Genomic DNA, 16,570 nt, shown 5'->3' with positions numbered 1-16,570 from the left:
TTTAAAATACTCACTTACACTCACTCACAAACTTTTTGGTATTTTTTGACATTTTTCAAATAAATGCTGATGATGGCACGTTTTATTTTCTAATTAGCATCCACCTTGCACGTAGAATGACAAGCAGTGTATATATGTAGTAGCTTACAAAAATGAAATATGTAGCTTTCGTGTGCATCGTATTATTTTCCATGAGTGAAATTAAAATAAAAAGTTGGAATATGTGGAAAGTCAAAAAAGCGCATTTCAGACGAAAGTTTGCGTGGAAAAAGTTTCTAAAAATGATGCATTCCAGCTTAGAATAACACGTGAAATTTTGTGTAGAAAGCTAAACAAATCTTATTTGTGTCAGAAATTTATTTTCGCATGCGCTTAATATTCGCGTTCGCAATTTTGCAACTTTATTCCTAGTTCAAAACTTTCACCATAAATTTTTATAATTGCGAAATTCTTTCATTTACCTGAACGCAGGGTTGAACTATTCCAATGTGCGAAAACACGCTGAATAATAACAAAGTGGCAAAAAATGTATGCTGAAATTTTGCGAAATTTACCAAACATATCTGAATGTTAATTAGTTGTGCGAGAAAAACACAGGTATAAGCATATTTTTAAGAAAAAAGCCAATAAATAATGTAGAGGAACACTTTTAACATTTCCTTATATTTAGTAAAAAGTAAGTAGTTATGTGTTTTATTTTAAGAATGTTGTTGGCTTATGACAATCAAAATATAATTTGATTATTCTAATGTATTTACTCGTACAATAAAAAAAAACGGTTATACGTGTACAAGTCATATTGAAACCAGGTTCCGATCCAACAAGATTTGTAGATTTTTAAATGCTTCACTCGTTGCTTTTCTTTTATATGCAGGATTGCCACCACTAAGTATTGGTTTTTATGCTTGTGTAGTATACTGAAACATCGCACATATATTATTCAAGAACTTCATCGTACAAAATTATGCGCAAGTAAATAAACCCGTCCGAAAGTACGCAAGTAACATCAAGCCCACAAATGCACATACATACATACACTGTATGATTCCTTCTAAATAAGAATTCAGTTATGTACCACTGTTTAAAGTATATAATTTTACGTCGGTCTTATACCCAACAGCAAATATTGTATACATATATATTTGTAATAATTCGATAACTGATGGTTATTCCTGACTGGAATATGTATAATACGTTAAGTTGATTCATTAACATTTTTTTAGGATTTTTTGGCTTTCGGCAAGAACTTAACAAACTATACTTAAATATTCACTTTTAAAACCTTCAGATTTTCTATATCTTTTTTTTTTTTTTTTAATTCAGTACGTACTTTCCGTTCTTTATTTATTATTTATGTTTTAAAGTTTTTTCCATTTTTTCATACAAGTTTTATGTCGGCTAGACAGCGATAAGATTAATATGCGATTTAAAAGAGATTTATTTTCAATTTCAATATTTACCATGTATTGTTTGTTGCTTTTTCTTCTATTCTTGCGCTGAGTAGCGAAGGGCAATAGCGGATTTATGATTCCCTTTAATGCTTAAGTGCTCACAGATGTGCGTTTGTTGCGCTTTGTTATTACTTAGTAAAAATCTCTACACGAACACCTTGCTTGTGGTTACTTTATATAGACATTTCACATAGCGTAGATTTTTGTGTATACTAAATAGTAATAATAAAGAGTATTTTTACTTTTGAACAATATATTCAAGACGTTTACGAAATTCTTCGTATTAGGAATCAAGTATGAATTACCTGCATTAGGACGAGGCAATAGTGTATGCTTAGAGAAGTTTTATTTAATAAGCTCTATTAAGCTATCTAATTGTGGCAGAAGGTTGCAACGTTAGAAAAATTAATATGTTTCTCCATCTTCCCTAAAGTTTTCTAAAAATTTATTAAAAACAAAAACTTTATCAGTCAGTTTGTATGGCAGCTATATGCTATAGTGACTTGATTTGAACAATTTTTCCTTAGATTGCACCATTGACTTTGACAATAACTCAGGCCAAATTGCTTCAAAATTTCGATCGTTCTGTTTGTATGGTAGATATATGCTGTAGTGGGCCGATATCGGCAGTTCCAAAAAATGAGCAGCTTCTTTGCGAAAAACTTACATGTGCAAAATTTCAGATCGATATCTCAAAACCTGTGTGGCTAAATCGGATATGGACAGATGGACAGACGGACAGATAGACGAACAGCTCGTTATACTGATCATTTATTTAAGATATTTGTACAAGTACAATCTATGGTGTTTGAAAGATAACATTTAGTACAAAAAAACTTTTTCAGACAGTTTTTGATTTCTTAATTCAGTATCGTTAGAGCAAGCGTATGTCTATCTTTACACACACTGGGAAGAAAAAAAACTCTATATTTTACAATAGACGAAAATAATATATACAACAAACATCTCATAACTGATAAGTGGTATATTTGGTTCACCAAGAAACGATAAATGATAACAAAAAAAAGACTGTTATTCCTGCAATTCACAAAATATTTAATAACTTTTGAGTACAAACTGTTTTATCTATTAATATATTCTATTAAAATTTCTGCTTTTCGGGGAAAATTCACTTAATTAATGAAAAACAAATGCCTCTAATTGGTATTTATTGAAGCCGCTGAAATATGCACACATACTCGTACACCAGAGTACTCAAAAATTCTTGCAGACAATTTAAAAAGTACATAACTAAAGAGTAGATGTAAAGTATTCTTTTCAGCATGTCTCATGGGTTGATATTATTATTCCAAATTTCTTTTGCTAGCTTAAATTTTTTTATATTTTCGATTAAAAATTATTAATATTCTCACAAATCATCGTCATTGCTTTCATAACTATTTTTGGTACTTTGCAACAACTACAATACACACTCCATCGCTTTACTCCAGAATTAATTCAATAAACTACTGAATAAACAGTAACGTTTTGTAATTTAATCGACTGCGTAGGTACTAATCTTCTTCACCATCTTCTTCAACCTTGTGTACCTGCTTCCTGTGCTTCGATTTCTCATTTATCTTGCGGTCCCTTTGTCCGTTTATTTTACACTCAATTTTGACTTTATTCAATTATGAGCTTATTTAACTTTGCTGTTATGATGCGTTTATTTCATTGGTCGCTTGCACTGCCTAGAGACTGCTCGAGGTCAACCGCGATTGCTCTTCTTACATTTCAAAGTATGCGCAACTTAAGACATTCGAAGCTACAAAACTTAAAATACGCCCGCTTTTATATGCACGCTATTTTATATAGGTTCGTATACATTAGGGTGTCCATAAATTCCAAAGTTGTCTTTTTTTCAAACGCTTCTAAGGTTTCAGTTTTTTTCCCGAAAAAAATTACCAATCTCTTTATTCTCAATTTAAGCCATGCCTAAATAATTTTACTTTACACATGTATTTAGTATTTTTTGCCTTTTTGCATTTAGTTTTTTATATCGAAAACAAATACAATACATTGAAAACTTTGAACACAAGGTATTCAAATATCAAAGTTAGCTATCTACAAAAATGTTCTTATAAATATTTTTCATACAAATATTCGTTTATATGGTATAAGTGGTTAAATTTTGACATTAAATGTACTGTATTGATATAGTACACCGTGTCGTATGAGCAACACAGAACTTATAATGCACTCTCAGGAATACTTATTACATATGAATCAATATTTTCGTATAACTTTTAAAGGAATATTTTTTTTGTAGTGCAAAAACGTTTTATATTAGAATGTCCTTTCTTCAGGGTTTTATATTTATTTGCTTGTTGCAAAATATCAAAAAATCTTATGTTATATACATGAAAAAAGTAAAATGATTAAGGCACGATTTATATTGAAAATAAAAAGCTTACGTTGGATTATTTGTTAAGGGCAAAAACTGAAACTTCAAGGGTGTCGGAAAAAAATCAACCTATAGAAATAGCGGACACCCTAATATATATGCATATACATAAGCTGATTGCCCAAAGACTACCGAAAATTTGCTGCTACCACTCTGGTTGTACTTGTTGGGTTAAGTTTCATCACAACGCGCAGCATTTATTCATGTTTTTCGAAAAGTTTTACTGTGGTTTCAGTGCTGGAAATTTCGTAAAGTCTTCGCCTGCAAGTCAACCCTGCCCTGCTCTCATTGCCAACGGCTCCGGTTACGGATTTTGTAGCTGCAAATCAAATAGATGTACATATGTATATATTTATAAATAAACAATTATATACCCAAGAAGATATATACATATGCGTATACCCGATGCCTTGAAAACTGTGTGAATGTAGTGATGCGATGCATAAATTAATGCTTGTGTGCGGTTCGTTAGAATTTGCTATAAATATCCACTTCTGACCACTTTCATCGTGCCTCATTACTCTACTACAAAAAAAAAAATAAACTTTGTGGCTTGTGGAATTTTTTGACGAAATTTATTTAATACCAATTAATTCTATTAAGTTATTGCAAAAAAAATCGAGCTAATTTGAAAGTAATTGAGCATATGTGGCGAAATGAATGTTTGATTTTGTTTGCTATATTTATTAGAGTCATCGATGTAATATTAAATATTATTTTCATTTGGTTTGTTTTGCTAAATTTTGATTTGATGGCTCATTTTTACTCATTTATTTGACTTTGATTTGCCTTTTAAACGATCAATTCTATTTATTGACTTTTTATATCCTGCAAAATTTACATATAAATGTTGCTCATACGCCAGGCATGTCTGTTGTGCCGATAAAAAGAAAATAAGTGAATATTAAACATCTACAGGCTTACAAAATGCTTCATGGTGTTCTTTAGGCTATAAAGTCTTTATGGGAGTTGATATAAAATTATATTCACTTTGGCTTTATTACTGTGCGCGAGAAAATTGCGCTATTTTATTTCTTTTCGCCAACAAAATTGTGCAATAATTCTTTAAATGTAAACTTGTTAGTATTATAATGAACGAGAGCACTTTCACAAATATATATGTGCTTATGCAACAAAATGCATACTAAATAACGATGATCTGATTCTGCAGATTTAACTAGACACATTAGAAGATTTTAATTTTCACAATTATATGAAAATTCTAATTCCATCAATATTTCATGGAAGAGCCTCTTCATTACACTGGTAGTTATTCATTCACTGCTGAACTTCAATAGAAATTTTAAAAATAACTACATTTGATGCAATTCACTAGAAAATAATGATGCTGTTCAAATTGCTGGTTAGAAGCAAGTGAAGGTAGTTGCAATTTAAATAGAATTTCCATACTATTTTATTTCGGTTGTCAGTCAAATTTACTTACAGATTATTTTTCTATGTTTAGATTAAATAGTTGTATGCTTTGAAAATATGTATAGATATGTTTGTGTCACTTTTCATACATTGATAAGAATTATACAATATTGCCGATTATCACTTCCTAGACAGATCAACTTTCTTTAATGAGTTCTTTCATTTGTTTTGAATTTTTAGGGGGTTTGTTAAATTGATACACATTATATGAGATATTAGTGTTTTAGTTTATACGTATATGAAAAAGTAGACATTAATTTGAACTTTTTAAGTCAGAAAGAAAAGTTTTCCACTCAATTTGAAGAGAGCTAATTTTGACTAACATTAAAATTTTGCTTTCACTTTATTTAATTGCTGATTTCCAATTTTTTACCTCATCACCTCACACTCCGCTTTTCCTCAAAACTATTTGCATTTACTTTTAGAGAAAACCTAATACTTAGCAGCTGAGAAATGAGTCCCTTGTAAAATTAATCATGTATACCGTAGCTCATTAGCGATTCTAGGTCAGCAAACGATGCAGTCATAGTACAAAGGTGTTTGGGGGTGGAATTTAAGTAACAAACTCTTCTTTCCAAAATGTCTGTACTACAATAATTGGGCAACTGCTTAAATATACAGCACTCAGTAAGTCATTAAGGTATCGAGTTTCCATATTAATGATATCCTTACATATTTAACAATGCAGCGAAAGGTCTAATTATTCATTATATTTCAGTTGATGGCGAAGTTCAAAGGGCACTTTTAATGGTAAAAATGGTGTCTCACCTTAGAAGAAATGGCGAGAGATTTCTTTAAATACTGTTTAACATCCTTGTGCGTGTGGGTGCACTAAAAGTTCTTGTTGGACATGCATTCGAATAATCATCTAGACTATTTGATGTATTATACAAGTATACTACTCATATTTGCAGATAAGTTAATGAAATAGTATGCTACATTTTTTTTAACTTATATACAATTCAGTAACATTAGAATCTCATACGACAATATTTAATTATGAGTAAAATATTCTATTGAGGAAAGAATAAAGAAGAAATTTGGCATTAGATTACGAATAAGCTCTTTGTACCATACAAAAATTATTTCAGTTTAGTTGAAAAAAAATTCATAGAAATATTAACTTGTCTGTTGGCAAACAAAAACTTTCATACAAAAGTGCGCAAAACCATAAACTGTGGTGGAAATAATTTCTAAAAAGATTGACTATTTTTTGTTTAACTGCTGAGAAATTGTGTATTATAATTCACGTCGGTTCTCCTCAATTAAGGAAATATCCACTTTTAAATACCGTTGGTTCTAACTCAAAGCATAGACTAATATGAATTTTTTCAGGCAAATGAAATAAGTCATATTTGTTTATACCCATCGATAAATAATACGTTTATCACTCTCCAAAAAATCCCACAATTGTGCTCTTAATAGGGAAATTAGCCCTTAATTATCAAAAATGTGCGATATTATTTCGACTCGTTGCAGAATACTTGCAATCAACTTATGCCTTTATTTCTTTGGGAAAATCTGCCTACAAACATTTTTGCAGTATATGAAAAATATGTGAGTTTTAAAAAACCTATATACATATAGCTAACTAACATTCATGTATGTCCAACAATTTATTTACAATATTAGTTATTCATATATACTGTGCATTACATTACAGTAAAAAAATGTATAGCGTTGCGTATACGTAACTCTCACATTGAACATTAGCATATCAATACATTTGTACTTATATAAATATTTTTGCAGTTTTTTCTTCTAGCCCAAGTACTTTGTTCTCTTAAAAATTAAGAAGAAGAATTACACAAGTATATATTACCTGCATACGAAAATGCTATATTGTGATTGAAAAAAAAACACTAGGGAAACATACAAATTACTGATTTTAAAACAGTGCACTTATACTTAGCCTGTCCATTTTCATGAAAAGTTTTCTGTTATCGGTCTTAATGAGGCGGCTTTTAATTCCACATTATTGCTATTTCTTTCGAATTGAGCCTTCATAGAGTACGGTAATTAGGCGTACAAGACATTTACAAACATGAATAGTCGTTTATTTTTATTTTTGTAATCGGGTTTAAAAATGAAAATCTAATTTAAAAAAAATTCAATTAAAAAATTGGTCCTGGTTTCAGGACAATGGCAGTCATCAACAGGCCCAGCTCTGGGCAGAACCCTATGAAAGAATTAAAGTGTATATTGATTTGTTTATGTTTATGGACCTTTAAGTTGGTTACATATTCATCTTAGTTAGCCAACTAATATGCTGCATTTATTGGTAAATAAGTATTTCGTAAATTTACTACACCAGACTTTATAGTATAACACATGTAATATGGAACCAATACTGTTCTACTACCACTTCCTCTTCACTCCTGCGTTTTGGTAAAAATTGCGATTTTTATTTCAAGTTTGATATGCAGTCATAAAAATGTCAACGATGTTGACGGCCAGCAGTTGCTGTTTGCCACTAATTACGACATGCTGGTATATGATTAATGTGCGCTTTTGCTGTTACGGGCATAAAGTCGAAAACACTGTAGATAAACAAACGGATAGAGAACCACCATAGTACCAAGGACGATAGAAGAACTTGGCCGGTTCACGAAAAAATTAACTACACAGTGTTGATGGATTTGTGGTTAGCCGTCAACACAATTTCACCTTTTTTTCATTATCGTTTACTACACTTGACATTAAGTACAGACAAAACAGATATAAGGCGGGGCATATATATGGTATGATAGACTCGGTCTGCCTATCACTCCCTTAATATACCTTTCGTTTACATAGGGCAATTGAGTGCAGTTCTCAATCATTGAAGTCAGTCATCGAAAGGTAAATTTATCTTCACATCTTCTTATAAAGTGTGTTGTTTTTTAAAACATGTGGTTTTCAAGAAAAAATTAAACGTATAAAACTTAATATTATATTGCCAAGAATTTAGCTTTACCAGTATTATAAAAATAAGGGTTTGCCATTATGATTTAAAAATTATTTCGGGCAATTGACCTCCACGGCTAGCTAGAATAAATTGCAGCCGAGGCCTAATTTTCAATATCTGCGTAGACAAGTGACTCTACATAACTCTGCAAAAATTAGTTCAGCGGTCGCACAATCTTCGCGGCCACGCCACAAGCTCACGGCGCGAGATGTGCTCACAAAAAGTTTCCTTCAATAAATTCCAATATTTCTGTGGATGTATGGCTTGTAGCGCCGTCTTGGTGGCATCAAAGGTCGTCCACATCAACATCCTCCAGTTTAGGCACGAAAACAGTCATTAAACATGGCTTTATAGCGTTCCCCATTGACTTCAACTATGGCCTTCCAAATTTCTAAAGAAATAAAAACCAATTTCTAAAGAAAAAAATTCCCAAAAGGAAATCTGTATACAAGGAAACTAGTCCTTCAATTTTGGAGATATCAGCCTGATACTTTTCTAGCCTCTCCTCATCAAGACGCTACTCATTTGACTAAACCGCTGCCATGCAAACTGATTGGTTAAACTCAAGTCCATGTATGAAAAACTTATCTATTTGACAATATATACATAAACACGAAATTTGACATTGATTAGTATCTCAAATATCGCTACCATCACCGAAAATATGATTATAATCGGATATTACAGCACATAGCTGCTGCTTAAAATAAATATCTTTATGTACCCTTTTATGCTATAAAGAAGAAAGAAAAGTTAACTTCGGTTGCACCGAAGGTATAAAACCCTTCACATATACAAAAGGTTCCTAAGAAGAACCTGATTCCGATCATTCAGCTTGTATGGCCGCAATATCCTATAGTAATCTGATCAAAAAAATTTCTTTGGAGATTCCATTATTTCTTTACATAATGATCCTTTCCGAATTTCGTAAAGATATCTCGTCAAATTAAAATATTTTCCGTACGAGAACTTGATTCCGATTGTTCACTTTGTATGGCAGATATATGCTATAGTGACCCGATATCGGCTATTCCGACAATTAAGCAGTTTCTTTTTGACAAAAGGTTATATGCTTAATTTAAGATCGATATCTCAAAAACTGAGAGACTAGTTCGCGTATATACAGACGGACGAACGGACAGACGGACATGGCTAAATCAACTGTACTCATCATGGTGATCACTTATGTATATATCATATTATATAGGGTCTCTGATGGTTCATTCTGGGTGTTACAAACTTCGTTGCAAACTTAATATACCCTGTACAGAGTATAGAAATGCACCTGCAAAGGGTATTGTAGCCTCGCTGCATCCGAAGTTTTTTTTTTGTTTTTTTTTTAATCTAATTTGCATCATTTGCAAGCGTTGTTCAAAAGTAAGTATGTTCATTATGAAATAGCAACCCAAACCGAGTATACATAAATCAACGAACAGCTGTCAATGAGACCAACTCTGTAAAAAACATTGCCTCATTGAAAAACACACGTCTAAAAATACACCATTTTATAAGCAACTTTAAATGCAGATCAATATAGCGAAGCCAGTTCATAGCCATCCACCTTATAGATATTCTTAATTTTCTTTTTAGAAAAGTTTGCACAGACGTTTGAAATTATCACTTTTATGTATCGTTTACATGTTTATATATTTGTTTTTGCTGTAATCTGCAGCTTGAATATATATTTTTTTTTTTTGCTTTTCTGATGGCTTCTTTGAATTCTATAGATAATCTCTGTTATTACTTCAATCCATTTTGCTCAATTCGCATATATGATTAACTCTACAATATTGCGAAATGACCAAATTAATATGGTGTATTCAGAGAAAAATTAATTTTTTTTAAAGCGGCAATTCTTTACGATTAGTCTGAAACCGTATTGAACAGACAATTTTTTTTATGCCTTCGTTTCTACTTTACTTAAGTATACAGTTGTGAGCTAAATTTTCATGCAAGTAAATTTAATGTAGACAGTTAATAGCTCAATAAGCTTGCGTTATTATTAAAGTTGTTTCAAATTGCTAATAAGCAGTTGTTGTTTTTATTGAACCAGTCAGCTAACTTGCTTGCAAATATGTTCCATAAAAGCAATGAATACTGGTATCTACTTGGCACCATATTCACAGCTTTTAATAATAAATTGAGCATCTCTCTATTGCACTCAAGTTTCTGTTTAGCACAAACATAACCCACTTACATCAGAGCATACTTGTATAAGCATGTTCTACATACATACATATATGAGCCTATGTATATGTACATTTTGATTATTTACTTATGTTAGACAGTCCTCAAGGTTTCTACTTGTTGCATGCCAAATTTGTTTTGCCTGCGAAAATTGGATCCTTGCCAAGTTGGCGAAATATCATCCATTGCGAGGTGTGCCGCTGAGTTGCAAGCGAAATTTGTCTCGTTAAATGTTAATTAACGACAAGTGACGGAGAGGTAATTGCCTTCAGTAGTACGTGGGATGCAAGTGGATTTTAATTAGTTAGTCAGAAACTGTTGTGTTGCTTTGGTAACCGGTTTATGCTTGTTAACTTTTATTTAGATGGATAACCGAATGTGAAAATTACTCGACAGTAACTTAAGATATATAGATAATAACGAATTTGTGAAAATTAAGTGCAGGGTTCTGAAAATAATGTCACAACTAATTTATTAAGAAACTAACTGTATTAAAGTTCATTCATTAGTCTTTTTTGCAAATGTATTTTAAAATTTAAATTATGTTACTCAAATCAACATTCTTAATATCCGGCATGGGCCCATACGTCTACGTCGCCTACCGGCAAATCCCTCAAGACGGCTGCGGCTATCATTCCGTAGGGGTTATGACGTAACTACAAAGGATCAGCCGGCACTAAATACCAATATGAAATCATATCCAAATCGTCTACAATATTATAATTATCCAACTGGTTTTTTCTTTAAAAGTTGGGAACTTTGAAATTGATCACCTTATATTATTACAGTCTTTTAACATAGCTTTTGTTACATTTAAAAACAATTTATTTATTATTAAACAATTTATTGTAATAATAATATTTTTCTTTAAACTCCTCAAACACTTTTTTCAACTGTATATATAATATCTTAATTTGTATTCTATTTTTGTTTCATTTACAGATTAAGCTGGAGTATATAAGGACACTATAAATTTATCAAAATGGGTGAGTGCCTCTTTTATTTTTTTCCAAAATATCAACAATATATACAAGCCACCTAGTTTAGTAAGGTCATAACTTTTAGTGCAGAAACATCGCGCAAGCGATAACACATGCTTTCTTATGCAGCGCTTTCAGTGTTAAAGTTTTTAACATTTGGCAATGGTGGAAGTCACACTATTTGAGTAAAAAGATTAGATAGTTCTAGTCTTGTGGAACAGTGAGACGGTTTAAAAGCGACGGTAGGCGTATATAAAAAACCCAAATCTGTTCTTATTCTCAAATACTGCTTCTAAAATGTATACATTTTTTCTCCCATTTGTTTCTATATATCTTGGTCCGATTTTGCTTATCTGCAAAAGCAATCAACGCAGTAGCAAGTATTATCAAGATTTCTCAATTTGTACCTAAACAATTTTGTTGTGCTAAGCTTGCACAGACTGGCGAACAGACGCACACACAGATAGTCACCCGAAATTCATTTCTCCTGACCATCTTGATCATTTATATATTACTAGCTGACCCGGCGAACTGCGTACCGCCTAACAGTCAATTAATGTCGTGTTACCTTTAAGCTGAACTAATTTAGGCTTTGATACAAAATAAATATGAACATACATAGATAGATATATAAAAGATATAGAAAGAGAATACAAATTAAATTAAGTATTTCAAACATGTGTCAGAAAAAAAATTATTAAATTAGCACGTTGTGGTAAACGACATTATTTGTTTTTTTGTCATGCGCAAGAACAAAAAAAGCATAGAAAAACATGCATATTCTAGATTGAGGCCACAAATATTCAATGATTGGCCCTGTGATTTGTTAATCGTCATGGCGGAGTCAAGACGAATCGGGATTTGAATTCGTTTAAATTCAAAGGACATATCAGTTGGGATCATCGGAATCCTTGGAATAAGAACTTCCTCAACTTTAAATTTTCCTTTGAGTATCAACGCGTTAATCACATTGCTCATCAGTTTTCTTATCACCAAATCTGTTCAATTGCACAGTTTTGGTTGGTTTAAATTTCTAAGCATGATGACTACCGAGCCATCCTTCAGTTGCAAACTGTGCGGTGGTAAACCAGGCACATCCAAGGAGTTTAAAAATTCAGTTGGATAATTAGTGGCTTCATCTTCGTTCGTTACACAATCGATAGATTTCACTTTGCCACTACCGCAGCACAAACCAGGCATTTCACCAGCAAATTTCAATGCGCCACAATCTTGGCAAACAACTACCAATACTAACTAAAAGATGCAAGATGTAGTCAATGGTGCAATCATATAGGAACGCTGCTCGATTCAAATAAATACTTGAACCATTTCTTCTTGTATTGGGTTGGCAACTAAGTAATTGCGGATTTCACTCATAGATTGCTTTAGTTGAATTTTTAGGTTTACTGGCGTAGTCCAAATGTAAAACACATTTTGTTATTTGATAGTTGACAATTTAGCTGTCAATCAGTAAAAAAAAGTTTTTTGATCGGTTGCGTAGTTTCCGTTTGGCGTGCGTTGAAAAATGGAAGATCAAAAGGACCATTTTCGGCATATTTTGCTTTTTTATTTTCGCAAAGGGAAAAACGTATCGCAAGCTCACAAAACGTTATGTGTAGTTTATGGCGACGAAGCCATAAAAGAACGGCTGTGTCAAAATTGGTTTACCAAATTTCGTTCTGGTGATTTTTCACTCAAAGATGAAAAACGCTCTGGTCGTCCAGTTGAAGTTGATGACGACCTAATCAAAGCAATAATCGATTCGGATCGCCACAGTACAACATGTGAGATTGCAGAGAATCTCAGGTATCACATACATACATTGAAAATCACTTAAAACAACTTAGCCATGTTCAAAAACTCGATACATGGGTTCCTCACGAACTGAAAGAAACGCATTTAACGCAACGCATTAACAGTTTCGATTTGCTAAAGAAACATAATGAAAATTATCCATTTTTAAAATGAATGATATCTTTTATAATTATGTTTTCGTCGAGTTTTCATTATTTTTAAGATGTATTCTGCTATTCGGGGCGGGGACAAACCCAACGAACCAAAAACCATGAAAATTGGTTAAGCCGATCTCGGGTTTTAAGTGTTGAAAAAAACCGACTTTGTTTTATATATATAAATTAGGGTGTCAGAGATGTGGAGTTTTATAAATTGATTCATCCGAAAGCATGATTTACTTTTTTGAAATTTCAAGCCCAACAAGACCCGACTTACGTTCTGAACAATTTACATTAATGTTGATATTAAATTCAGTTTTCTTTACATTATATCATTTCAGATACATTCCGTATGCGTCGTTCATCGTTTTCGCGTTTTGGGTCTGTGGCCAAGCAGGAACCCCTTATTGTGGTCGAGGAATCGCAGATGGTCGAAGAGGAAGATCGTGATAGCTCTGAGACACCATCAAATAAAGCTAGTTTGGATATTGACTCACCCGTGAATCCTTATTTGCTCTCACCATGGCGAGATCCACGCGAAGGACGAAAGCATTCTTTGCCCTCACAACAGGTCACTGAGGGCATCACCGCAAGTCAGGTGCGTCGTTTATCAGAGCGTGGTGGCGAAGGCTCCGGCCCATCACCCAAAGAAGCAGCTTTCCTAGCCACACTCTCACAGGCACCAGCTCCTTCCGGTCGACGTCACTCTGTCGTAACGATCTCTAAAGTGCCAACAACATTGTTTGGTCGCTCACGCCGTGAATCAGTTGCCGCTTATCCAGCGGGTAGCAGGTGAGTTGGGGAAGGGGGTTGCTTGTTTGTTGTGTAGTGTACATGTGCCACTATAATTTAACTGTTCAACCTTTTTTCCATCTCACCAGCCGAGTACTGAACTCCCGCCGCGAAAGCAAAACCTCAACTGGGCCACCATCCACAGATCCCATTGGCAGTATACACAATCTACAATTGGACATAATGGATGACATTGTACAATCACGTAAGGCACGCATGAAACTGTGGAATACAAGCAGCGAAAAGGTTTGCGAGGTGCAAACATTAGATGAAGTTGGGGGTGGAACACCGCAACGGTATACAAATCGCCGCTATTCCGAAAGTGTATCCGGTGGCACCTCACCAGCACCCAACATGAGACGCGCCTCGGAACACCCAGCAATCATTTCACCATGCATTTTACAACCGGGTAGCAATCGTTCTTCCACAAAGCGTAAGAAGAGCGGCGGCCTACTTAGCACATCCATTTTTAGCACACTCACCTCTTCAGCCATCGAGATTAACAAATGTGAAGACACAATACCGACAGTAGTTTTACCGTCGTCGACAAGCGCTGGTTCAACTGGAGCCACCGCTAAAACAAAACCGACAACAAGTGGCGGTTTAACAGCGAGCGGTGGTGCTGCAGCAACCAGTGGTTCTTCATCGAATCTTCTCGATCCGAATGCGGGTCGCTCTACACGTTCGAACAGTTTCGATGTTTCCATTCTCAACAATGCCAAACAGTTGGTAAGCAATGCACAAGACAATAGCTCAGCCGCTCTATCCGGTTGGTTTGAGAAACGACACCAACCGATGGCACGCAAGAAGAGCATACGTAGCAAAAGTACTGCAATGGCGCTTTCCGAAGATATGTTAAAGCGTTTGCAAGCAAAAGATGTGTTACGTGAGAGTAAACCGAAATTGGTGCCACGGAGCAAGCAAAAAAGCTGGACGGATACGACAAAAGGTACAATTGTCGACGCGACCGTGATTGGTTCGGCAATTGAGGGTTTTCTACGAAAAGGATCCGTATCGGGACCATCCGGTAGTTCGGGTAGTTCACCAAAAACTAGTAACACAAAGTCGAGCGGTCTATTGAGTAAGGACTCGGGTAAACGTAGTGGTCGAAGCGCACAAAGTCAGGCAACGAATGCAGTGCGCTCGACACTAAATTGGTTCGGTAAGGCGGACGAGGATGACTCAAAAGACAGCTGCGAGGCGTCGCTCTGTTCAACTTTAAAGGATTTATTTGTGAAATAATTAACAGTTCGGCGACTGTTCAAGTAAATAGGCACGGTCTGATTTTGGGTATGCGTTTGAAATTATACAAGTGTGATATTTGATGAGATGGAAGTGGAAAGCGTTGAGAGTTAGTAGTTGTTAGCTTTTTTTTCATACCAATAATACCAAAATATTAAATGCTAATAAAGTTTGTATAAAATAAAAGCAGACATTTAGAGTCTGAAGTACCTTCCGGTTCCTGTGTATACAGAAAAAAAAATAAGTACATGTGTATATAATAATATAACTAAATTAATTAAAATAAATTAAATGTAATTTAAAAAATATACTATAATTATTTATTTAAGAATTAAATGGCGTTATAATATAAAGATAGTGGTAATTCAATTGAGTTTAAATAAAAACGAGTGTAACTGTATAAGTAATATTATAATATTGTAAAGCATAGTCAAAAATTTACTTTGATGGATTTATTAAAATTATTTAAATAGTTCAAAGCTTCTCAGAATCACCAGTTAATTTTCGTGAAATCATTTCTCATATCAAAAATGCACACTGATAAATCAAAATTTTATATATTCATATGTCTGCTGGATTTCCGATTTGATTTTACAACAGATATTCATAATATTTGTTTTTTCACCTTCACACATATTCACAATATATGCTATAGTGACTCGATCTAAACAATTTCTTCGGAGATTACACCGTTGCCTTAGAAAATAACCCACCCCAAATATCGAGAAGATCTCTTGTCAAACGAAAAAGTTTTCCATACAAGCGCTTGATTCTGATCGTTCAGTTAGTATGACAGTTATATACTATAGTAGTCCGATATCGGCGGTTGAAGAGAAAGAGACGTGTGCAAAATTTCAGAGCGATATTTCAAAAACTCAGATACTAGTTCGCGTATATACAGGCAAACGGACATGAATAAATCGAATCGGCTCGCCACGCTGATCATTTATATATATATATTTATAAAGTCTCCGACTTTATCTTTTGGGTGTTACAAACATCGTGGCAAACTTATCATACCTTGTTCAGGGGTAAGAAAGCGTAACCTTCACGTCCGAGCCAGGATGCTTTCATTAAGACGATTGATTCTTAATTTCAACGTCATATCCATAGAAGAAACAGAATTCAGAAATAAAAATTCTTTGGTCCATTTCTTTTAACAAACGATAATCACCAAGCTC

The 16,570-nt window shown here is 33.7% G+C and overlaps 1 protein-coding gene across 1 annotated transcript in view; it reads left to right on the top strand.

Moving 5' to 3' along the window:
• kairos overlaps positions 1-15,773 on the top strand; it is a 278,053-nt gene extending 262,280 nt beyond the window's left edge. Inside the window, exons 7-9 of the mRNA XM_070109754.1 lie at positions 11,366-11,409; positions 13,697-14,147; positions 14,237-15,773. Coding sequence (XP_069965855.1) covers positions 11,406-11,409; positions 13,697-14,147; positions 14,237-15,389 — 1,608 coding nt within the window. The 5' untranslated portion in view covers positions 11,366-11,405 and the 3' untranslated portion in view covers positions 15,390-15,773. The remainder of the gene's footprint in view (positions 1-11,365; positions 11,410-13,696; positions 14,148-14,236) is intronic.
• The last annotated feature ends 797 nt before the right edge of the window (positions 15,774-16,570 follow it).

This window comes from Bactrocera oleae, chromosome 5 (assembly GCF_042242935.1).
Source record: "Bactrocera oleae isolate idBacOlea1 chromosome 5, idBacOlea1, whole genome shotgun sequence".
NCBI lineage: Eukaryota > Metazoa > Arthropoda > Insecta > Diptera > Tephritidae > Bactrocera > Bactrocera oleae.
The sequence above is the reverse complement of the archived record's forward strand: the minus strand, read 5'-3'. Positions and strand labels throughout refer to the sequence as shown.